This window comes from Chiloscyllium plagiosum, unplaced genomic scaffold (assembly GCF_037043375.1).
Source record: "Chiloscyllium plagiosum isolate Xiang-an unplaced genomic scaffold, Cpla_swu_hap1 HiC_scaffold_4, whole genome shotgun sequence".
Classification (NCBI taxonomy): domain Eukaryota; kingdom Metazoa; phylum Chordata; class Chondrichthyes; order Orectolobiformes; family Hemiscylliidae; genus Chiloscyllium; species Chiloscyllium plagiosum.
Genome location: NW_028270142.1, coordinates 6,824,040 through 6,848,067, shown reverse-complemented (window position 1 = coordinate 6,848,067; position 24,028 = coordinate 6,824,040). Strand labels below are relative to the sequence as shown.

At 43.3% G+C, this 24,028-nt stretch overlaps 2 protein-coding genes, 1 long non-coding RNA gene and 2 other non-coding genes across 13 annotated transcripts in view; 2 read left to right on the top strand and 3 right to left on the bottom strand.

The window, feature by feature from the left end:
- Positions 1-1,844, bottom strand: part of trim55a (tripartite motif containing 55a) — an 82,588-nt gene extending 80,744 nt beyond the window's left edge. For all 3 annotated transcript variants that reach the window (XM_087985809.1, XM_043689271.2, XM_043689272.2), the window contains exon 1: positions 1,574-1,844. In XM_087985809.1, the coding sequence (XP_087841935.1) occupies positions 1,574-1,741 (168 nt within the window). In that variant the 5' untranslated portion in view covers positions 1,742-1,844. The remainder of the gene's footprint in view (positions 1-1,573) is intronic.
- Positions 1,845-11,700: 9,856 nt separating this feature from the next.
- Positions 11,701-24,028, top strand: part of LOC122549443 (uncharacterized) — a 72,701-nt gene continuing 60,373 nt past the window's right edge. For 2 of the 3 annotated variants that reach the window (XR_015756892.1, XR_015756891.1), the window contains exons 1-2: positions 11,701-12,499; positions 13,853-14,010. This is a non-coding gene — a long non-coding RNA (uncharacterized LOC122549443). The remainder of the gene's footprint in view (positions 12,500-13,852; positions 14,011-24,028) is intronic. The other variant, XR_015756893.1, reaches the window with a different exon arrangement.
- Positions 11,705-11,795, bottom strand: trnay-gua (transfer RNA tyrosine (anticodon GUA)). Its single transcript is given in 2 exon segments — positions 11,705-11,740; positions 11,759-11,795. It is a non-coding gene; the product is annotated as a tRNA-Tyr (tRNA).
- On the top strand, positions 12,588-12,660 carry trnar-acg (transfer RNA arginine (anticodon ACG)). The gene has a single exon. It is a non-coding gene; the product is annotated as a tRNA-Arg (tRNA).
- The window catches only part of dnajc5b (DnaJ (Hsp40) homolog, subfamily C, member 5 beta), a 39,336-nt gene continuing 38,165 nt past the window's right edge, over positions 22,858-24,028 (bottom strand). For all 5 annotated transcript variants that reach the window (XM_087985939.1, XM_087985938.1, XM_087985940.1 and 2 more), the window contains exon 5: positions 22,858-23,356. In XM_087985939.1, the coding sequence (XP_087842065.1) occupies positions 23,262-23,356 (95 nt within the window). In that variant the 3' untranslated portion in view covers positions 22,858-23,261. The remainder of the gene's footprint in view (positions 23,357-24,028) is intronic.

Below are 24,028 nucleotides of genomic sequence, written 5' to 3'. Positions count from 1 at the left end.
AAAACTTGCCACTGAACCACATAAAGGAACATCAGAGCAGGTGACATGGGTTTTACAAAGCATCTTCAATGGACAGGAGTGGGCTAGAGATACATAGGGCAAGAATGCCAGAATTTGTAGCCTGGGCAACTTTGCATTCATTCACTGAAATTGGGTGTCACTGGATAGGCCACCATATTTATTGTCAATCTCTAATTGCCCAGAGGGCGTTTCAGACTCAATCACGTTATGGTAAGTGTGAATTCACATATAGGCCAGACCAGGTAAGGATGGCAGCTTCCTTCCCTGAACCAGAAATTAGTGAATCAGATGGTTGTTTTCCCAGATTGTGGAGCGAGCGAGAGTTAAGGAGTGGAGTGATTTGTATAGGAAGCTGAGAAATTTTAAATCTTAACTGAGAGTCCCCAGCATATACGGGATAATGGGTGAGCAGTCTGTTTTAGAATATGGACAGTGGAGATTTGGATGACCTGAAATTTATGAAAGGTAGAAGATGTGACACTATCCAGGAATACTGAGTAATCAAACCTTGGGGTGACTGAAGCACTGATCCCCAAGAGCTCACTTGTCGTACAATGAACAGATCTGGGCGTCATTCCTCAGGAAAGATACATTGAACCTTGGAGAGAGTGCAACGTAAGTTTATAAGAATGAAAGCTGGACTTCAGGAAAGAGTGTATGAATTATACCTGCTTTCTCGAGAATTTAGTAGATTAAGGGATGATCTAATTGAAGTCTTTAGATATTAACAGGAAATGACAGGATAGACCATTTCCATTGACAGGGGAATCTAGCACTTGGGGGCATTGTCTGAGAATTAGGGTCAAATCATTCAGGAGAGATATTAGGAAGCATTATTACACACAAAGGGTGGTAAGTGTTTGGAACTCTCTTCCGCAAGTGGCAGTGGATGATGGATCAGTTGTTAATTTAAATCTGACATAAATAAATTTTTAGGTAAAAACAATGACTGCAGATGCTGGAAACCAGATTCTGGATTATTGGTGCTGGAAGTGCACAGCAGTTCAGGCAGCATCCGAGGAGCAGTAAAATCGATGTTTCGGGCAAAAGCCCTTCATCAGGAACACTGGCTGATCCAGAATCCATAAATAAATTTTTGTTAAGCAGAGGAATTTAAGGATAGGGACCAAAGGCAGGGATATGGAGTTAGACAATAAATCAGTTATGACCTCATTGAGGCTCGATGGGCTGAATGGCCTTCTCCTGTAGCTATGTCTCTCCAAAGGCCTAAGTTGCTCAAGTGTGATGCTTATCAATCTATTCCCCTGAACAAACCTCCTTAAACCACGTTACCAAGAAAGGCATTTTCCCATGAAATTCCTGCAAAAATGTTGTATAATGAGAAGAATGTTACACAGCACGTCAGTTAAAACCATATACCATTCCAGCCCATTGCTGGGGTAAATGCTCATGAGTTGTTTTCTGATGGGGGAGGCCATTCTCTCCTTTGGGTCAGGAGTACAAAACTCACTTTCTGGTCACAGCTCAACAAATCAGTTCACTTCGTGCTTTCTCACTCTCATACATGACCCGTACATGGCTCTTAACTTACCTGAAACATGTCACTCGCACACTTCCGGCACAAGTTATGCTGGCATGGGAGAATAACAACGGGTTTGGAAAACATTTCTAAACAGATCGGGCAAATCAGTTGCTTTTCCAAGTTGTCCATGGTTTGCCGATCTTTGGCCAAAAGGTTGTAGTCCATGGAAGTGGTCATGACAGAAAGCTTACAAGATCAGGCCTAACTATTAAAGTTACGTTCAGAAATGAAGCTACCTCCCAGCTTCTTCTCTCGTTTTTTTTGCCGAGCTTGGTCTGAGATTTTGACCCGATTGATTGGAACACATCCTACTGTTTCTGCGTGGCTGACATTGTCTGGGATTGGATTGGTGGGTTCAATGTTGCTTTTAGCAGCAGTATGTCAGCTGTTGCTATGTTTGCTGTGCACAGCTATGGCCTTATATGAAACTGACACTAAATGACACTGACTGCCAAAGCCGCTGCCTGTCTCTCTCTTTATCTCCAAACTTAACACCTGTCAGCACTCACGCTCAAAACAGCTGCTTCTCTGGACACTGGCATTCAGCAAGAAATGTTCCTTAACCACGCTGAAACAAACAACATCAAATAGAATGTCTTTTGCCAAATTCACAGCTCCCAAAGTAGTAATGCCGTAATATGTAAATGGTGTTTTATTAAAATAGCTCAGGATCATGACAATGACTGCTGACAACATTGACAGCTCTGTCCAAACTCACTCAAACTACAACCCCAGCCAAAGTTTAAAATAGAAAAGAAATGCTGGATGTAGCTTGTACTTATCTCCACGATGAAACAGAACACACTTTTTATTTTACAGATAAAGAGAGGAAATGGCTCATAATGTCATTTGAATAAAACAAAGGACTGTGGATGCTGAATATCTGAAACTAAAGAAGAAATTGCTGGAGAAACTCAGCATGTCTGGCAGTATTTGTGGAGAGAAATCAGAGTTAACGCTTCAGCATTCCAGAACAGTTCTGAAGAAGGCTCACAAACAAAAAAACGAAATTGCTGGAAAAGCTCTGCAGGTCTGGCAGCATCTGTGGAGAGAAAGCAGAGTTAACGTTTCGGGTCGAGTGACCCTTGCAAGCAATTTTGGAGCAATTTTGGTTTTTGTTTCTGATTTACAGCATCTGCAGTTTTCTGAAACGTAAACTTTGCTTTCTGTCCACTGAGTTTGTCAGACATGCTGAGTTTCTTTAGCAATTGCTGTTTTTGTTCCTTTTCCATACTCTGTGCATGTGGGAGTGGTAGGGATGAGTTAGTTGGCTTGCATTGCAGAGTGATACCAGCAGTGTGGGTTCAATTCCTGCGTTGGCTGAGGTAACTGTGAAGGACTCTTTTTCTCAAACTCTCCCATCACCTGGAGACACGGTGGGTCTCAGGTTAAACCACAAACTGGGCATCCATGATCTGGTATAACTTACTTGTTGGTTTGAGATAAAATGAATAAGTATTTCAATTTTAATGAGACATAGGGGGTATTCTTCTGTCTTCATCAGACATTCCTGATGAAGAGCTTATGCTCGAAACATTGATTCTCCTGCTCCTCGGATGCTGCCTGACCTGCTCTGATTTTGTAGTGCCACACTCTTCGACTCTGACTCTCCAGCATCTGTAGTCCTGACTCTCTCCGAAACTAGATTCCCCAAAGTACAAGTGCTACTGATGAAGTTTTTGTACCAAACTCATGGATTTCCTTGCTTGTAAAAGCATTCTACTCCCTCAGTGCTCAGGTTCTGAAAATGCCTATTCATGACCTGAGAAATGTTACAGCAACTTGTATTTAAGAAATATAAGAACATATGGGCCGGGTGCTGGCAGGTGGGACTAGATTGGGTTAGGATATCTGGTCGGCATGGACAGGTTGGACCGAAGGGTCTGTTTCCGTGCTGTACATCTCTACGACGCTATAAGAAATAGGAGCAGGAATAGGTAATCTGACCCTCCCAGCCTGATCCACCATTCAGTAAGATCATGGCTGATCTTTCTTGTGGATCCAGCTCCCCGTACCCGCCCTCCCACCATTACCCTTAATTCATTTACTGTATAAATCTATCTTTGCCTAAAAATATGTTAGGAAATGTGCTATCCTGACTCTGAGCCAGAGATATTAGAAAGAGTGACTAGAATATGGTAAAATGAAAGCAGTAAGGTGTACATTGCAGGCTGATGAAGGAGGTGGTCAGGGTTAGGAATAGAATTCACAGAATCATTATGGCGCAGAGGGAGGTCATTCAGTCCACTGTCCCTGCCCCACTTCTAAGATTTAGTCCGACTCCATTGCCAAGTGTCAATCTGCTGCCTTTTCTCCATGTCCCTACATACCATTACTATCCAATTAAAAACATCCAATGCCCCATTGAATGCAGTAATTGGACTGATTGCAACCATCTTCCCAAGCAGTGCATTCCATTCCCCATCAACTCACCGAGTGAGAAAGCATTCTGGAGCATTGAGCTTGAAAACACAGCAGCGATTAGTGGGTTGCAGGGAGACGTAACACAGAAAACATCGAGTTGTCAACACAGGGAGGGCCAAGACCTTTAGGGAATTTAAACAGGAAACATCAGAATTGCAAGATCTGAGAAACTGACAGCTAAATGTAATCCAACAAGAAGTGTTGATTGAGTAGGATTTGCAGTAGGATAGGGTATAAGCAGTCCAGGTGTGGATGAACTGATCTTTGCAGAGGTTGATGTGGGGTGGATGTTGGGCAGAAAGAAATTGGAATAGTTGAGCATTAATAGAGGGAACAATTCCATTTCCAGTGGTATTAGAAACCCACGAGGAGAAAGTGAGGTCTGCAGATGCTGGAGATCAAAGTTGAAACTTTATTGCTGGAACAGCATAGCAGGTCAGGCAGCATCCAGGGAACAGGAGATTCGACGTTTCGGGCACAGGCCCTTCTTCAGGAATGAGCAGAGAGTGTTCAGCAGGAGAAGATAAAAGGTAGGGAGGAGGGACTTGGAGGAGGGGAGTTGGAAATGTGATAGGTGGAAAGAGGTCAAGGTGAGGGTGATAGGTCGGAGTAGGATGGAGGCGGAGAGGTAAAGAAGAAGACTGCAGGTCAGGAAGGCGGTGCCGGGCTGGAGGGATCCGGCTGAGACAAGGTGGGGGGAGGGGGGATGAAGAAACTGGTGAAGTCCAAGTTCATCCCCTGCGGTTGGAGGGTTCCCAGTCGGAAGATAAGACGCTCCTCCTCCGACCGTCGGGTTGTTGTGGTTTGGCGGTGGATGAGTCCAATGACCTGCATATCCTCGGTGGAGTGGGAGGGGGAGTTGAAATGCTGTGCCACAGGTTGGTTGGGTTGGTTCGTCCGGGTGGCCCAGAGGTGCTCTCTGAATCGCTCCGCAAGTAGGCGGCCTGTCTCCCCAATATAGAGGAGGCCACACCGGCTGCAGCGGATGCAGTAGATGATGTGGGTGGAGGTGCAGGTGAATCTGTGGCGGATATGGAAGTTTCCCTTGGGGCCTTGGAGAGAAGTGAGGGGGGAGGTGTGGGCGCAAGTGTTGCACCTCCTGCGGTTGCAAGGGAAGGTGCCGGGAGTGGAGGTTGGGTCGGTGGGGGGTGTGGATCTGACAAGGGAGTCGCGGAGGGAGTGGTCTCTACGGAAAGCTGATAGGGGAGGGGAGGGAAATATATCCTTGGTGCTGGGGTCTGTTTGGAGGTGGCGGAAGTGACGGCGGATGATGCGCTGTACATGGAGATTGGTGGGGTGGTAGGTGAGGACCAGTGGGGTTCTGTCCTGGTGGCGGTTGGAGGGGCGGGGCTCAAGGGCGGAGGAGCGGGAAGTGGAGGAGATGCGGTGGAGGGCACCGTCGACCACGTCGGGGGGGAAATTGCGGTCCTTGAAGAAGGAGGCCATCTGTGTTGTACGTATTTTGAACTGGTCCTCCTGGGAGCAGATGCGGCGGAGACGAAGGAATTGGGAGAATGGGATGGCGTTTTTACAGGGGGCAGGATGGGAGGAGGTGTAGTCCAGGTAGCTGTGGGAGTCGGTTGGTTTGTAGTAGATGTCCGTGTTGATTCGGTCGCCTGAGATAGAAACAGAAAGGTCTAGGAAGGGGAGGGAGGAGTCCGAGACTGTCCAGGTGAATTTGAGGTCGGGGTGGAAGGTGTTAGTGTAGTGGATGAACTGTTCAACCTCCTCGTGGGAGCACGAGGTAGCGCCGATACAGTCATCAATGTAGCGAAGAAAAAGATGGGGGGTGGGGCCAGTGTAGTTGCGGAAGATGGATTGTTCCACATACCCTACGAAGAGGCAGGCATAGCTGGGGCCCATGCGGGTGCCCATGGCTACTCCTTTTGTTTGGAGAAAGTGGGAGGATTGGAAAGAAAAGTTGTTCAGGGTGAGGACCAGTTCGGTCAGTCGAAGGAGGGTGTCGGTGGAAGGGTACTGGGTGGTACGGCGGGAAAGGAAGAAGCGGAGTGCTTTGAGTCCTTCGTGATGGGGGATGGAGGTGTACAGGGACTGGATGTCCATGGTGAAGATGAGGCGTTGGGGACCGGGGAAGCGGAAATCCTGGAGGAGGTGGAGGGCGTGGGTGGTGTCACGAACGTAGGTGGGGAGTTCTTGGACTAATGCCTGCCTCTTCGTAGGGTATGTGGAACAATCCATCTTCCGCAACTACACTGGCCCCACCCCCCATCTTTTTCTTCGCTACATTGATGACTGTATCGGCGCTACCTCGTGCTCCCACGAGGAGGTTGAACAGTTCATCCACTACACTAACACCTTCCACCCCGACCTCAAATTCACCTGGACAGTCTCGGACTCCTCCCTCCCCTTCCTAGACCTTTCTGTTTCTATCTCAGGCGACCGAATCAACACGGACATCTACTACAAACCAACCGACTCCCACAGCTACCTGGACTACACCTCCTCCCATCCTGCCCCCTGTAAAAACGCCATCCCATTCTCCCAATTCCTTCGTCTCCGCCGCATCTGCTCCCAGGAGGACCAGTTCAAAATACGTACAACACAGATGGCCTCCTTCTTCAAGGACCGCAATTTCCCCCCCGACGTGGTCGACGGTGCCCTCCACCGCATCTCCTCCACTTCCCGCTCCTCCGCCCTTGAGCCCTGCCCCTCCAACCGCCACCAGGACAGAACCCCACTGGTCCTCACCTACCACCCCACCAATCTCCATGTACAGCGCATCATCCGCCGTCACTTCCGCCACCTCCAAACAGACCCCAGCACCAAGGATATATTTCCCTCCCCTCCCCTATCAGCTTTCCGTAGAGACCACTCCCTCCGCGACTCCCTTGTCAGATCCACACCCCCCACCGACCCAACCTCCACTCCCGGCACCTTCCCTTGCAACCGCAGGAGGTGCAACACTTGCGCCCACACCTCCCCCCTCACTTCTCTCCAAGGCCCCAAGGGAAACTTCCATATCCGCCACAGATTCACCTGCACCTCCACCCACATCATCTACTGCATCCGCTGCAGCCGGTGTGGCCTCCTCTATATTGGGGAGACAGGCCGCCTACTTGCGGAGCGATTCAGAGAGCACCTCTGGGCCACCCGGACGAACCAACCCAACCAACCTGTGGCACAGCATTTCAACTCCCCCTCCCACTCCACCGAGGATATGCAGGTCATTGGACTCATCCACCGCCAAACCACAACAACCCGACGGTCGGAGGAGGAGCGTCTTATCTTCCGACTGGGAACCCTCCAACCGCAGGGGATGAACTTGGACTTCACCAGTTTCTTCATCCCCCCTCCCCCCACCTTGTCTCAGCCGGATCCCTCCAGCCCGGCACCGCCTTCCTGACCTGCAGTCTTCTTCTTTACCTCTCCGCCTCCATCCTACTCCGACCTATCACCCTCACCTTGACCTCTTTCCACCTATCACATTTCCAACTCCCCTCCTCCAAGTCCCTCCTCCCTACCTTTTATCTTCTCCTGCTGAACACTCTCTGCTCATTCCTGAAGAAGGGCCTGTGCCCGAAACGTCGAATCTCCTGTTCCCTGGATGCTGCCTGACCTGCTGTGCTGTTCCAGCAATAAAGTTTCTATTAGAAACCCACATCGACAAGTCTCCTTGACTGGCTTAGTCAGCACAGATCACACACACCAGGTTATGATCCAACAGGTTTATTTGGAAGCAGTAGCTTCCAAATATGATCCTGCCCCACTAGCTACTTAACAGAGGAGCAGCATTCAAATAAGTCTGTTGGACTATAAACTAGCATTGTGTGATTTTCAACTTTGTCTACCCCAGTCTACACTGGCACCTCCACATCTTAGTCAGCATAGGATCTGGTCATGTTTCCAATCTCCTAACCAGCAAACTATTGCAGTGGTCATAGTCACAGAGCCTTCCAACACAGAAACAGACCTTCAGTCGACTCTAGATTAGAGTGGTGCTGGAAAAGCACAGCAGGTCAGGGAGCATCCGAGAAGCAGGAAAATCGATGTTTCGGGCCAGCCAACCAGATCTTCGAAATTAATCTAATCCCATTTGCCAGCACTTTGCCCATATTCCTCTAAATCATTCTCATTCATATACCCATCCAGATGCCTTTTAAATGTTGTAATTGTACCAGCTTCCTCCACTTCCTCATTCCATACACGCACCATCCTCTGCGTGAAAAAGTTGCCCCTTAGGTCCTTCTTAAATCTTTCCCCTCTCACCCTAAACCAATGCCCTCTAGTTTTGTGTTCATTTGGCATTGGTAGCTAATTAGTGTTGTTCATTTAGCAGCTCATTAGTGAATTTTAAATTAGATTTGTTGTGGCCCTCAAACCTGTCTGAAACACAAATTTCTTGCGTCACTGCAGTTCATTCTGAATTACACATCATAACATTCTCAATGAGGAGAATGTGGTCCTATTGCAGATCCAATCATGGATCGGCAGAATTGTTATTACCATGCAGATAATCAGTGCAATGTGACACATTCAGGAAGACATTTTGAGAGACAAAATAATATGCAATGCATTTCAGTAGACATTAGGAGTATGACAATAGTAAATTGGCAAAAACATTATCAGGTTAATGTGTGCTCTGCAATGTATCCTGAAGAGTTTTGGCAGAATGCTAGCAGTGCACTGCACAGTATCGCGAACAGTGACCTCTCATTGGACTTGATTGGAGTAGCGGGTGATTTTGAAAAAACTGTGTGGATAATTTTCCAAGTTTCATTATCACTGAAGTGCCTTACCATTGCTCACAGCTATTGGATCAAAAGTAAAAATTATTTGAAAACTGATAAGCCTCTCATAGGGATACACTAGTAACAGAGTCTAATCTGTTAATATATTAATAAAATATTAACTCAGCGTGAATGTCAGGAAGCACCTATACATACAATAAGCAATGTTTGGAATGATGTTGTAGGTAAGATAACAGAATTAAAATCGGTTTAGTTCAGGAGCATCACAGTGGAGCAGCATCAAGTCGTGGATATGGGTACAATTACAATATTGAAAAGACATTTGGATAAGTACATGAATAGAAAAGGTTTGGAGGGACATGGGCCAGGAGCAGGCAGGTGGGACTAGTTTAGTTTGGGATTATGTTTGGCACGGACTGTTTGGACCAAAGGGTCTGTTTCCGTGCTATATGACTCTATGACTGTATGATCTGGATAGTATTATTACTAAAGCAAGACAATTATGTTGACAAGGTCTATGAAAACCTGAAGGGGGTGCAGCGAAGATTCACCCAATTGATTTCTGGTTTGGCAGGACTGACATATGAGGAGAGATTGACTCAATTAGGATTGTGTTCACTGATGTTCAGAATGAAGGGGTATGTCATAGAAGCCTATTAAATTCTAACGGAACTAGACAGGATAGATGGGGGAAGGACATTCCCAGTGGTGCAGGAGTCCAGAACCAGGGGTCATAGTTTAAGGATAAGGGGTAAACCAGAGGGTCATGGATAGGGTAAATTTCCCTGAACTGGGGAAGTCCAGAACTAGAGGGCAGAGATTGAGGGTGAGAGGGGAAAGATTTGAAAGGCACTTAAGAGACAACGTTTTCATGCATGGTGTGTGCATGGAATGAGCTGCCAGATGGAGTGGGGAGGCTGGTACAATTACAGCATTTAAAAAGTATTTGGATGGGTATATGAATAGGGAGGGGTTAGAGGGATATGGGCCAAGTGCTGGCAAATGGGACTAGATTAATTTAGGATATCTGGTCAGCATTGATGAGTTGGACCAAAGGGTCTGTTTCCATGCTGTACATCTATCTCTGTGACTCTATGACTCTATCACTGAGATGAGAGATTTCTTCACCCAGAGAGTGGTGAGCCTGTGGAATTCTCCAGCACAGAAAGTGGTTGAAATCAAAACATCATATGCTTTTGAGAAGGAGGCAGGATATGAGGGGTCAGGATATGAGGGGAGGGTGGGATTAGGGTATTGAGTTCAATGATCAGCCACGATCACATTGAGTAGAAGAGCAGGTTTGAGGGAGTGAGTGGCCTACTTCTGCTGTTAGCTTCTATATTTCTATGTAATGATTAGTATTTCCCAGTGGTGTTGGATGCATCCCTGGAAGCTTGATCATGTGGGGTCATGTGATTCTTAATCATGTGAGATCTGGAATTGCCATTACATGTTTTACTGACTGTAAAGAACAATGTACTAGGACCATTGCTCTCCTTCTGAGTGACCTGAACTTGAGTATAGGAAATACAACAGGCAGATGATACAAAATCAAGATTATGATAGTAGCAGACTTCGGGAGAGGTCCTTACAGACTGATGGAATTGGCAGGCAAGTGACATAGAACTATATATATATATATATATACATGTAAGTGTAAAGTGACACATTTTTGAGTAAAATAACATGGTCAGTCAGAGTGGTATAATCTAATTGGTACTAGTAAGGAAGGGTTGAGAAAAGGGAAACTTCAACCCCAAATCTTTGAAGGTGACAATGCTAATTGAGATTAAGCGCACTGGATATTTGACTTTGTAAGTAGTATTACTTAATATAAAAGCCAATCACAAAACTTTATAAAGTTTCCAATTAGGCTTCAGGTGGAGCATTGTGTTCAATTCTGGGCATCACCGCATTGAAAGAATATTAACACCTTGGTGAACAGACAGGGAGATTTACCAGAATTATGCCAGGGAGAAGACAGTTCAGTTGTGTGGAGAGATTTGAGAAATGAGGGATAATAACAAGAACTGCAGATGCTGGAAATCAGAAACAAAAACATAAAGTGCTGGAGAAACTCGACAGGTCTGGCAGCATCTATAGAGATAAAGCAAAGTCCTTCATCACTGGACTCAATAGTTAACTCTGTATCTCTCTGCACAAATGCTGCTGGACTTCTTGAGTTTCTCCAGCACTTCATGTTTTTGTGTTAGAGAAACTGAGATTGATTTCCTTAGACCAAGGAACCTTAAGAGATCTGATGCAAATATTTAAAATTCTGAGGAGTTTGATCAAATAAGTAAAGGGACATCTATTTCTTCTGGCTTGTGAGTCAGTGATCAGAGTTAAAGGAACTGAAGGGAAATAAATTTACGTGCAGCTGGGTTCTTAAGATCTGGAATATGCCTTAAAATCTGGTGGTCAGTTTTTCATGTACATATATGGGTATAATTTTCAAGGCTATGAGCAAAGAAGTTGGGTTTGCAATTAAATTGGTCAAAGAGAGAGATGGGCTGAATAGCCTCCTCTGAGCCTCATGATTCTTGTTCAGGCTTAGATCCCAGCTGGAGCTGGCAATTCTTGAGCTTTGAGCCTCCGACTTGATCTGGACTTGGCCTTTCCATGTCACAGACCCAGCGGCCAGACAGAGAACAGGGTTTTGATGTTTGGGCATGTAAACATGATGAGAGTGGCTTTTGCCCGAAAGGTCGATTTTGAAGCTCCTTGAATGCTGCCTGAACTTAGCACCACTAATCCAGAATATGGTTTCCAGCATCTGCAGTCATTGTTTTTACCACCATGATGAGAGTGTGTGCCGAGTCCCTGTGTTATACAAGAGATCCCTTCTGGGTTAAATCTATTTGTCCATATCCCTCCCCTGTGTAAAGATCTTGTAAAGACAGCTGCTGTTGCAAAAGTGTAAATTATCGCCTGCAAATTTTTTTTAAAAAAAGACTGGCTTTATTTTTAGCAGAAAATATCGAGAAACCGAAAGTAAAACGAACTGTCCTTCGAGCCGGAATCGAACCAGCGACCTAAGGATATCCTGCAGTTGTAGCCTCTACAGTCCTCCGCTCTACCAGCTGAGCTATCGAAGGCGTTGGAAACTCGATCCTACTGGACCCAGTAACAAATGAGAAGGCTGTGGGAGGGTGAGTTAGAATGTTTGTTTCGTTTTCATGATTTGGAGATGCCGGTGTTTTGTTTTCGGTTTTGTTTTCTTGCTGGATCCTACACTGAACACTCCAGCGGACTCCCTCACTTTAGATTCAGATCCCTACCCAAGTCAAACAGAAAGTGTTCCTGCAAAGCCAGACTATTCCTCTGTCTCCAAATAATCATGTCAAAAGAATTGCACTTATCAGTCATCCGGCATTAATTTGCCAAAAAAAAAACAACAAAGTACAGTCTGTGACTCACGGCAGACTCTCTGTCCGGGCTAAGCTGCCAATAAGTTGGTGTCCAGGCGCTCACTAGCTATATTTTTTTTAAATTGCAAGCACAAATTACTGCAGAGACTCGGCAGGTCTGCGTTTGAGAAAATAATTCTAGTCCAGTGGCCCTTCTTCAGGATCTACCGTGTTTTCTCACTCCTCGGATGCTGCCAGACTCTGTTTGAATTTATATCTGCAATTCTCCCAACAATTTCTGTGGTTTCTTTTTATTTGTATATCAGGTTTTCAGCATCCGCAGCTCTTTTGTTGGGCTTTTTGTGCGTTAATTGCGGATTCTGGTCCGTGAACTTGCATTTCCAGATTAAGCAGCCTTCCAGCGGTGGGACTTCTGAGGATATAGTAAAAGGGTAAGAAATGCAACAACTTGTAGGAAATGCAACGTCAAAGTAGCTCAATTTGTTGCAATCTTCTGTTACAATAATATATTTGATACATGGGTCAGTGGCGCAATGGATAACGCGTCTGACTACGGATCAGAAGATTGTAGGTTCGACTCCTGCCTGACTCGTGCTTTTGTTTAATTTTTCTGGCAGACCTGCTGAGTTTCTCTAGCAACGTCTGCTTTTGTTTCAGGTCTTCAGCTCCTGTTTTATTTTCTTCTTATCTCTTTTTTTTTTAACTCCCCGGGAATAAATTACATTTATCAACCCCATTCTTGAGCCACCATGTTGAATCAGAAAAAAGGGTCACTGAACTCCGAATAAAAACGATAAGAAATGCAGGAAATCTGAAACAAAAACAGAAATTGCTGGAAAAACGCAGCAGGTCATCTGTGCAGAGAAATCAGAGTTAATTTTTGGGTCCAGTGACCCTTCCTCAGAACTGACAGTAGCTAGGGAAATGTTATGATTTGGAGATGCCGGTGTCAGACTGGGGTGTACAAAGTTAAAAATCACACAACACCAGGTTAAAGTCCAACAGGTCTAATTGGAAGCACACAGAATATATAGTTATAAATAGCAATTAACAAAAAAAGCTATAAATTTTGCTATAAATTCTGTGTCTTGCAATCTTATACTCCACAACCACCTGATGAAGGAGCAGGACTTCGAAAGCTAGTGCTTCCAATTAAACCTATTGGACTATAACCTGGTGTTGTGTGATCTTTAATTTTGACCACCCCAGTCCAACACCAGCATCTCCAAAACATGATTACTCAGAAGATAGCTTGGGATGCAGGGATAGGGAATCAGGTGGATCTCTCCACAGACATGCTGAGCTTTTTCAACAATTTCTGTTAATGTCACTGGATTCCAAATGTTGACTCTGTTTCTTTCTCTTCACCTGCTGATTTTCTTCGCAATTTCTGATTTTAGTTCAGATTTCCACTACCCTCTGTTTTTTGTTGACCATTTTAATGTTGAATCAGAAGATTGCTAACAAGGAATACATGCTCACATGCACGAGGTTACATTGACTCCAACAAGTGTCTAACACCACTATAATGTCCCCCTTGCTGCAGATAGGAGAATTCTGTTGCAAACTATTAGTGTCCTCAAAAGGACGTTTCCAAAGGCTTACCGAGCCTCAACACCCACTGGAACAAGTCTTGTGATGTGGGCTGTACACAATCCAGCAGAAGACTCGTACCAGACTCAAAATGTTAACTCAAACTCTCTCTTTGGATGCTGCTAGACCAGCATTCTCTGTGTTTGTTTCAGATTTACGGCAATCGCAGTATTTTTCTTTTAATCCTAAAGCCTTGGCCCATACCACACGGCCTTCAGTGACCACTGTAGTAGCGGAGGAGTAGCAGGCTGAAGGAGGCATCCAGACTATCATTGCTTTGGATGGAGTGCTCCTGAGTGTTTTTCTCCTGCAACATGATGCTGCTGTACAGGAGGATTAGCAACATGAGGTAATCATGCATTCTAAGCTTCATGTTTGCTAAATGGGTCTTGTCCAGTGTTTACCTTCTTTGTGTCTATATTACTAAAAGTATGTAGAGAAATTGGAGAAGATGTAAAAAATACTTATTTGTATGGCACCAAATCTAAATGTTTACACCAGAAGACCTGTTTCTGTGCAATTCTGTGCAATCTATGAAGCAGAAATTGAGTGATTGGTTTCCATGAGTTAAATTATATATTAATTATCTGAAAATGAATGAGAGTAAACCGAATATATTAATGAGGAACAATAATTAGCCGAAATCAAAACAATAAAATCCTTTAGATGTTGTTCAAAGCAAATATTAAATGACCATTAAGTCTCAGAAAGCCAACAAATCAAATTGTTCAAATAAATTAGTTACCATTTTCAGTGCAATTTTTCTTCATTCATCAGAGAGGAATGCATTCAGTAAGATAAAGTTAAAAATCACACAACACCAGGTTATAGTCCAACAGGTTTATTTGGAAATATGAGCTTTCAGAGCGCTGCTCCTTCGTCAGGTAGCTTACCTGTGCTTCCAAATAAACCTGTTGGACTATAACCTAGTGTTGTGTGATTTTTAACTTTGTCCACCCCAGTCCAACACTGGTATCTCCACATCTTCAGTAAAATAGTGTAACCTAACACAGAGAAAGCAAAATCTTTCAGGAAATGATTCACCAAGTGTACACGCAAACTCGTTAAAGTTAGAAATGCCTGCAAGAATCTTCTTTCACAGCAGCCTGTTAATCTCCATAGACCCTGAGACTCGAGTCAAAAATATCACCTGGAGCTGAGTGCAAGAAACCTCCAGCTATCTTCATAAATTCTATATATCAAAAAAGAAGAATCACAGATATGGTCATTTTTAGCTGACTCCCTGTGGAATTAAATGCTCAGGATATATCGTGATAAGCTCTGGGGAACTGATGAAAGAACAATGCTTCAGTGAACTGTTTGTTGCATTGGTGTGTTCATTGACATTTGTTTTTGTAACTTTTAGTGAGTTTACACTGTACAGGTTCAGAGCTGTGATTTCCTTGAATTTCACTGACAATGCTATTCTCTGATGGTTATCTGTGGATTCTAATTGATGACACCACTCTCTCGATGATGAAATAGAAATGAGTCAGTGTTCCTCAGATATTTTCAGATAAGGACGTCTGAGTTTACTAATACTTGTGAACAGTCCACCTCCCATCGGTCCTCTCACCTCTTTGTACCTTCTAAATAACAAAATGAATTCCACCTTAGGAATTCATAGATACAGTACTAATTTGTAGAATAAAATGTTGGAAACTGGCCCACAACAAATGGTAAAACAGCCAAATATAGCCTGTAAAAATATTTGTATTCTCGTCAATGGCAGGCTCAATGTGCATATTGGTCGTGATTGACCAGCAAGTCTTTTCCTGCCTGTCACTTTCGTATATTCATTGCCAAGCCTGCTCTTTAACATCTGCTTTGAGGATGTAATCCTGGGAAGAATATAACTGGTGCTCCTGGAGAAAGCTGCTTCCCACCAGTGCTGAATCAGGCTAACAAATTTCATACGGATGATCTGAGCTCGGAATTTCCTGGAAGAAAATTGGGATTGTGCTTCTGCAAATTGTGCAAGCTTCTACATTTTGTTCAGAAAAACAAATACAAGGGATGGTCCTGCAAAATGAACCTCTAATCAAATGCTTAGCCACATTCATCCATTTCACAATGGTACAGTGCTCACGCTGAATGGAACATTTTCTCGTTCTGAGGAAAGGTCACTTCACCTGAAACGTTAGCTCTGATTTCTCTCCACAGATGCTGCTAGACCTGCTGAGCTCTTCCAGCAACTTCTGTTTTTGTCTGGAACATTTTCTCAGTTTTTTTGGTGAAAAATAACAAAAAAAAGACATGAAAACAAGTTTCAGAAATTTGCACTAGGCATTAGGAATGCAGGCTAAAGTCGGAGGATTCATACAATTTTTCCATCTACTCATGTTTAGGGTCAGCAAAAGACAAGTTATCCTTGGGCTTTGTAAGAGGTAATTAGATTGAACCATTTAAAATCCTGAGGAGTCTTGACAGGGTGCATGTGAAATGCATATCTCCTCTGTGGGAGAATCTAGAGCTAGGGGTCACAGTCAACAAATGAGGAGTCGTTCATTTAAAAGAATAAGGAGAGTTTTATTTCCCACTGAGGAATGTGAGTCATTTGAACTGCTTCCTCAAATGGAGATGGAATAAAAGACCTTGACTATGTTTAAGCCAGAGACGCATAGATTCTTGTTAAGGCATGAAAGGTTATATGGGGTAGATGGGAAGGTGGAGCAATCTTGACCTTATTAAAGGCTGAAAATGTGTTGCTGGAAAAGCGCAGCAGGTCAGGCAGTATCCAAGGAGCAGGAGAATTGACGTTCGGGCATGAGCCCTTCTTCAGGAAACCCCCCACCAACCCAACCTCCACTCCCGGCACCTTCCCCTGCAACCGCAAGAAATGCAAAACTTGCGTCTAACCTCCCCCCTTAAATAACATCTGCAGTCCTCACTTTCCCCTTATTAAACGCTGACCAGGTGGCTTACTCCTACTCCTATATCAATGTGAATTTCAGCAGTTCATGAAGGCAGCTCACTACCACCTTCTCAAGGGCAACTAGGGATGGGCAACAATGCTGGCCCAGTCAGTCCCACAAGTGGATGAGAAAACAAATCTTCAGTTCTAAATCCCAATACGTATTTCTACTTGGAGCTGAGACTTGAGAAAGCAAATTCATAAAATTTACTCTATACCATAATCAAAACAAAGTGGTGGAGGCTGGTACAATTACAACATTTAAAAGGCATCTGGATGGGCATATGAATAGGAAGGGTATAGGAAGGGTATGTGTCAAATGCTGGCAAATAGGACTAGATTTATTTAGGATATTTGGTCGGCATGGATGAGTTGGACTGAAGGGTTTCGGTCCTGTACATCTCTATGACTCTATAACCCCAAAACAGAGATATAGATGTTGGAAAATCAGACATCAAGCCACCATTCATCAATTGCAAGCATTTTTTTAGAACAGTACATTTTTTTAGAACAGTACATTTTTTTAATAACATACTGTTTCTTTTACATCAACAAGTGTATACACAAAACAAATATTAAATGCTTTTCTGATTGCAGACATTCTGCTAACACTTTTGCTTGTTTTCATTTTGTTTAGCTACAGTGCAAAGATACAGTTTTCAGAGGTTTTCTCAATCAATTATTGTATTTTTTCTTTAAGCATATTTGGGCTCATATACATTGTCAAAAATAACAAAGAAAAATGAGGAAATCATAAAATACAAAAGGTAAAAGGACTGTTGATTTTCCTTTTATCATTCTGAGTAATGAACAGAGTTTAGGTTGTTCTTAAAGAACATTGTTAATATTGTGGTTTCACAGCAAGAGGTGGAGAAAATGGTAACATTATAGTTCACAATAATGTTTTCTTATATTCCCATGCATTTCTCATTCGCACCACCTACACATTGTATCCTACTGTGATGGGCAAACAATAACGAAATCAAGTAGTCAGCTAACATTCCCTTAACAGTGACAGATATTGGTAGGGCACTTTGTATCTGGTTACAAACAAGTAGGGGAATCTTAGGGGGCCTGCAAAAATGAAGGTGATGTTAACCTGTACCAAATACAACAGTTCCTGATTATTGGAACCTTGAAATTATGCCAAGGAAATGGTCAAGAATAGTGCAGGCTGTGAGTTTGCATATACATTCAAGAGTTTCACTTCAGTACATTTAGGTAAGTAAGAAGAAATTAGATAACCTGAATGCCATATATATTTGTTCCACGCAAGTACAGTTGCCAAAGGTAGTAACTTAGAACAAAGAACACCTGAAACTATCTGAAATATGAACCAGGCTGATATCAAAACAAACAAACCTTAAAATTACACTTTCTTCACAATTGATTTAAATGCAGCGTGCAAACAATATTGTCACAGAGGACTTAACAAAGGAAAATGGTTAACCATGCAAGGCTTTTGTCTTTACCAAATAAAATGTTTGTGCAAAATTTAAGTAGCATAACACACAGACAGCTATTATATCTTAATGCATTAACTACAACTTGCAAGTGAAAACTAAATAGATCAATTGCTCATTTCTAAACCATTTATTTTTAAACAGATCATCTTCTAAACTGAAATATACATTAAGATTGCTTATTTGTCTTGAGAAAAACTTCCTGTAATTTATTTCCTAAAAACGTCATGTTGCTATTTAGTAACCTTTACCACTCAAGGGTTGAAGATCTAATTTATAATATTTGTTTGTCTTTTCTTAAGTAGGAAGTAATTAAATTGTCCATGAATCCAAAATGTTATATACATGTGAGATATACACAAACATGGTTACTCTGTTTCGTGTGAGGAGACAAAAGTAGCTAGATTATCTGAATGCTTGAAGTGGGGAATCTTACCCCCAGTATAAGTCTAATATGTGTTCATGGACATCAAGATTTTCTGCTGATTGGGGCACATTAAAATTGTAAACTTTCATTGTGACATAATTTCTGTACCAGCAACATCATGAATGATGAATTACATTTAGAATTACAGTTTTCATGTAGGGTACAAACTGAAAAAATTCAAAGGCTGGGAAACTTGTACAAAAGGGATTTTTTTACAAGTTTGTGCTCGAAGTGGGTTGTAAAATATCCTACAGTGCAATCTAGTTATCAGTGCTTTTGATGTCAGTGGGTGTGAGGAAAGAAATTGAGGATTGTATGACAATTCAGTACAGTTTTATTATATATCTACATCTGGTCCATTAGCAAGTGGAAAGCAGTACCACTATAAACTAACAAAACTATATTTTTACTTCCAAGAGTGCTATAGTTTTATAGATTTCTGTAATTCTGTTGCTTACTAAAATAGACATTTGGTTAATGAGGTGGTGTTTATTTGAGAAATACATATCTTATTCAAGTTATGAAAGCACACCCAGTAATCAGAAAGCTAAAATGGAGATGACTAATCTGAAGTTATGATTCAGATAAATTGGAAATATATTACACTCTCTATTCAATATTAAACAATTTAATATTGTTAAATATTAAATATTTAGCGGCGGGAGCTGGGCGGAAGTGAAGGCAGAGTGCAAAGCCAGTCGGGAAGGTAAGTGATTGTTATTTGAGTGGGTGTGTTCTAGACCCCAGGTCCTACAAAGTAGGGCCTCCTCTAACCTAAATTAAAAGTTCACAGACTTGCCCCAAAAAGAGGGTCCAAGGAATTTCCTGTGGATTGAAGAGTGAGGCTTTAGCTCAGGAGTCTTTGACAAGGGGGTTGAGTGAAGTGATTACGCCACAGTTGAAGAGGGTGAAGACATGACTGCCAAGCTGGTTCAGTGCACTATGTGCTTGATGTGGGAGGTCAACAACTCTGGTGTGTCTAGCTCGTATAAGTATGGAAAGTGTGTGCATGTTCAGCTACTGACAGAGCATATTGCAGCACTGATGAAAGAACTCGAGGACCTTAGGCTCATCTGAGAGAACGAGATCTTTCTGGACAAGACCTTCAGCGAGGTTATTACACCAATCGTACCAGAAGAGAGCAGAAGAGAGCAGACGATGAGGAAGGCAGAGAGGAGACAGGTGCAAGAGACCCTGGGGGAAGTACCTGTCAGGAACAAGTTGAATCTTTTGGAAACAGTAGAGACAGATGACACTGCTAGTCCACAAGGCGGCCAGGTCGGTCAATCAAACGTTGGCATGGAGACAGAGCGGAAGAGTCGGACATCGCACAGAGCCGTGGTAATAGGGGACTCCATAGTGAGAGGAACTGACCGGGGTTTTTGTGGCAGCAGGCGGGACTTAAGGATGGTGTGTTGCCTTCCTGGTGCCAGTGTTAAAGACATCACAGACAGAGTGCAGGAAATCCTCAAGGACGAGGGTGAAGAGCCAGAGGTGGTGGTACATGTCGGCACAAATGATGTCGGGAAGAAGAGGAGGAACATACTACAATGGGACTTCGGAGAACTAGGAAGAAGGCTGAAAAGCAGGACGTCCAAGGTGGTTATTTCTGGTTTGCTTCCCACCTCGGGCTGGTGAGGCCAGAAACAGGGAGATAATGGACTTGAACGCGTGGCTGGGGAACTGGTGTAGGAAGCAAGGATTTAAATTCTTGGATCACTCGGGTATGTTTTGTGGTCAGCATAAATTCTACAAGAGAGACGGTCTGCACCTTAATAGGTTAGGGACCAGCATTCTGGCAGGCAGGTTTGCTACTGCAACACAGCTACGTTTAAACGAAGTAGCGGGGGGGGAGGGGACAAACTGGATGTTTAAGAAGGAAATTGGAGGGAAAGTTAGAACAAGGGAAGTCAAGAAAGACAACTGTATCAATGAAGCAGAAAACTCAGAAAGGGATCATGCTGTAAGGTTGAGTGAAAAAGGAGTTGATGGGAAGGGTGAGGGCAGTAACAAATTAAAAGTACTATACATGAAGCATTAGAAATAAGATGGATGAGCTTGAGGCTCTTTTAGAAATTGGCAGTTACGATATTGTGGGGATAACGGAGACGTGGCTTCAAGTGGACAGGGCCTGGGAAATGAATATTCAAGGCTATACGTGCTATCGTAAGGACAGACTGACGGGCAGAGGGGGTGGGGTGGCCTTGTTGGTAAGGGATGATATTCAGTCCCTTACGCAGGGGGACTTAGAATCAAGGGATGTAGAGTCAGTGTGGATAGAGCTGAGAAATTCTAAGGGTAAAAAGACCCTCTTGGGAGTTATCTACAGGTCCCCAAACAGTAGTCTGGATGTCGGATGCAAGTTAAATCAGGAGCTGAAATTGGCCTGTCGCAAAGATGTTACTACAGTTGTTATGGGGGATTTCAACATGCAGGTAGACTGGGAGAGGAGAAAGTGAGGACTGCAGATGCTGGAGATCAGAGTTGAAAATGTGTTGCTGGAAAAGCGCAGCAGGTCAGGCAGCATCCAAGGAGCAGGAGAATCGACGTTTCGGGCATGAGCCCTTCAGGAAGACTGGGAGAATCAGGATGGTATTGGACCTCAAGAAAGAGACTTTGTGGAGTGCCTCAGAGATGGATTCTTAGAACAGCTGGTGCTGGAGCCAACCAGGTATTGTGCAACGAACCAGAATTGGTCAGGGACCTCGAAGTGAACAAGCCATTGGGAAGAAGTGACCATAATACAATAAGCTTCACTCTGCAATTTGAGAGGGAGAGGGTACAATCGGAAGTGACAATATTTCTGTTGAATAAAGGGAACTATGGAGCTATGAGGGAGGAGCTGGCTAAAGTTCAATGGTGCAATACTTTAGCAAGGATGACAATGGAGGAACAATGGCGGATATTTCTATGTCTAATGCAGAAGTTGCAGGATCAGTTCATTCCAAAAAGGAAGAAAGATCCTAGGAGGAGGCATGGGCGGCCATGGCTGACGAGGGAAGTTAAGAAACATATAAAGTTAAAAGAGAAAAAGTATAACATAGCAAAGATAAGTGGGAAAACGGAGGACTGGGAAGCTTTTAAAGAACAGCAGAGGATTACTAAGAAGGAAATACGCAGAGAAAAAATGAGGTACGAAGGTAAACTGGCCAATAATATAAAGGAGGATGGTAAAAGTTTTTTTAGGTATGTGAAAGGCAAAAAAAATGGTTAAGACTATAATTGGGCCCTTGAAGACAGAAACAGGGGAATATATTACGGGGAACAAAGAAATGGCAGAAGAATTGAATTGGTACTTCAGATCTGTGTTCACTGGGGAAGACACAAGCAATCTCCCTGAGGTAACAGTGGCTGAAGGACCTGAACTGAAGGGAATTTATATTTGCCAGGAATTGGTGTTGGAGAGACTGTTAGGTCTGAAGGTTGATAAGTTCCCGGGGCCTGATGGTCTACATCCCAGGGTACTGAAGGAGGTGGCTCGAGAAATCGTGGATGCGTTGGTGATTATTTTCCAGAGTTCGATAGATTCGGAATCAGTTCCTGCGGATTGGAGGGTTCACAAGGTCAATTCCTGGAATGGCGGGATTACCTTACACTGAAAGACTGGAGCTTCTGGGTTTGTATACCCTTGAGTTTAGAAGACTGAGAGGGGATCTGATTGAGATATACAAGATTATGAAAGGATTGGACACTCTGGAGGCAGGAAACATGTTTCCGCTGATGGGTGAGTGCCGAACCAGAGGACACAGCTTAAAAATACGGGGTAGACCATTTAGGACAGAGATGAGGAGAAACCTCTTCACCCAGAGAGTGGTGGCTGTGTGGAATGCTCTGCCCCAGAGGGCAGTGGAGGCCCAGTCTCTGGATTCATTTAAGAAAGAGTTGGATAGAGCTCTCAAGGATTGTGGAATCAAGGGTTATGGAGATAAGGCAGGAACAGGATACTGATTAAGGATGATCAGCCATGATCATATTGAATGGTGGTGCAGGCTCGAAGGGCAGAATGGCCTACTCCTGCACCTATTGTCTATTGTCTAATTCTCATACAGTATCTATTCAAGTACTTTTAATGATTTTTTTGACCTAAGACACTTTGCTAAAATCTCTAGCACAGTTCACTTGTACTCCACAAAGAGTTTCTAAGCTATAACTGATAAAAGTCCTTGCCTTACTCCTTGCTGTCACCCAGACTTTGTCACAGTGGTTACGAGATCAGTGAGTCTATTACTTTCAGAGGTGCCATGAAAATATTCCAACCACAAACAATTCAGGAGCAAGTATCAGAATTACTGCAAAATTTTGTAGTAAAATATTATTTCTAATTTTTTTATTGTTGAGGCAATGAATTGCTAGTAAAGTGGAAATGAGAGTTAATTTTCATCTCCACCCTCGTATCTTAGATGGAGTTTATTGAATAAAATACATCTGCTTATCCAAGGTGAAATCTGGTTACATGGTATACAAAATATGACATATTTGACGGAGAAAACATATTAAAGAGAATCAGCAGTTTTTCAAATAATGAAGTGTTTGATTCCAGATGATGTTATAAAGTAAACTGAGAAAAAAAAATGAATATAATTTAAAGCTTTTACAACAATACTGGGCTTTGCTTGAAGATAGGGTTTTCAAATTGCTTTTTACCACTGTGGTAACTAGTGATGGTGGTTGTTTGTGTAATATCAAGACCATAGCTGATAATGTTATTTACCAAACAGAAAATACAACCACGTTCCATGGCATGTCCACATCGTAACAGTTGCTGAGAATTTCAGCACAACTTGTTCTCTTAAATTCTACCCATCTGTGTTGTAGCTACGTCGGCCATCGCCAATGAGCTGAGTTTTCTCATTTGCATTTGTAGGCTGCAGCACAACTGGAATCTCCCCATCTGCAACAACAAAGCAACAGGAAGTCTGAATCAAAGTCTGAATCAATGCATTAAAATACTGTCTCGATTTGTCTTGGCCTGAAGTTCTGAAGCAAAAATACATTATCTGGTTCGAAAAGAGGCTGGATAAGCTCAGGTTGTTTACAACAGTATAGGTGGAGGGGACTCCTGATTGAGATGTATGAGATTATGAAGGCCATGGATAGGGGGAATACAAAGTAGCCGTTCCCCTTTCTTGAAGGGTCAATAGCATGGGGACATAATTTTAAAGTGAAGGAAAGGAGGTTTAGAGGAGATTTGAGGAAAATATATTTTCACCCAGAGGGAATGCATTGGAGGTGGTAAACCTCACAACCTTTAAAAAGTATGAGGACTAGCACTTGAAATATCATAACATTCAAGGCCATGAGCCTAGTGAGCGAATGTGGGACTAGTGTAGATAGTATTATATTTTTGGTGGCACAGACTTGATGGGCTGAAGGGCCTCCTCTAAACTGTATGATTCCATGACTGTAAGGCGAAGGAGGTGGGAGAAGAGCAAGTGGGTGAGTTCCCAATTTTGCCGACACATTTCCATCGAAAAGGTCCTTGCCTGCCATATTTTCATCCTGGGCAGTGCCTGGGTTGGGGTGGGGTGGGGGTGTGCAGAATTGACAGCTTTTTGGGAAGGTA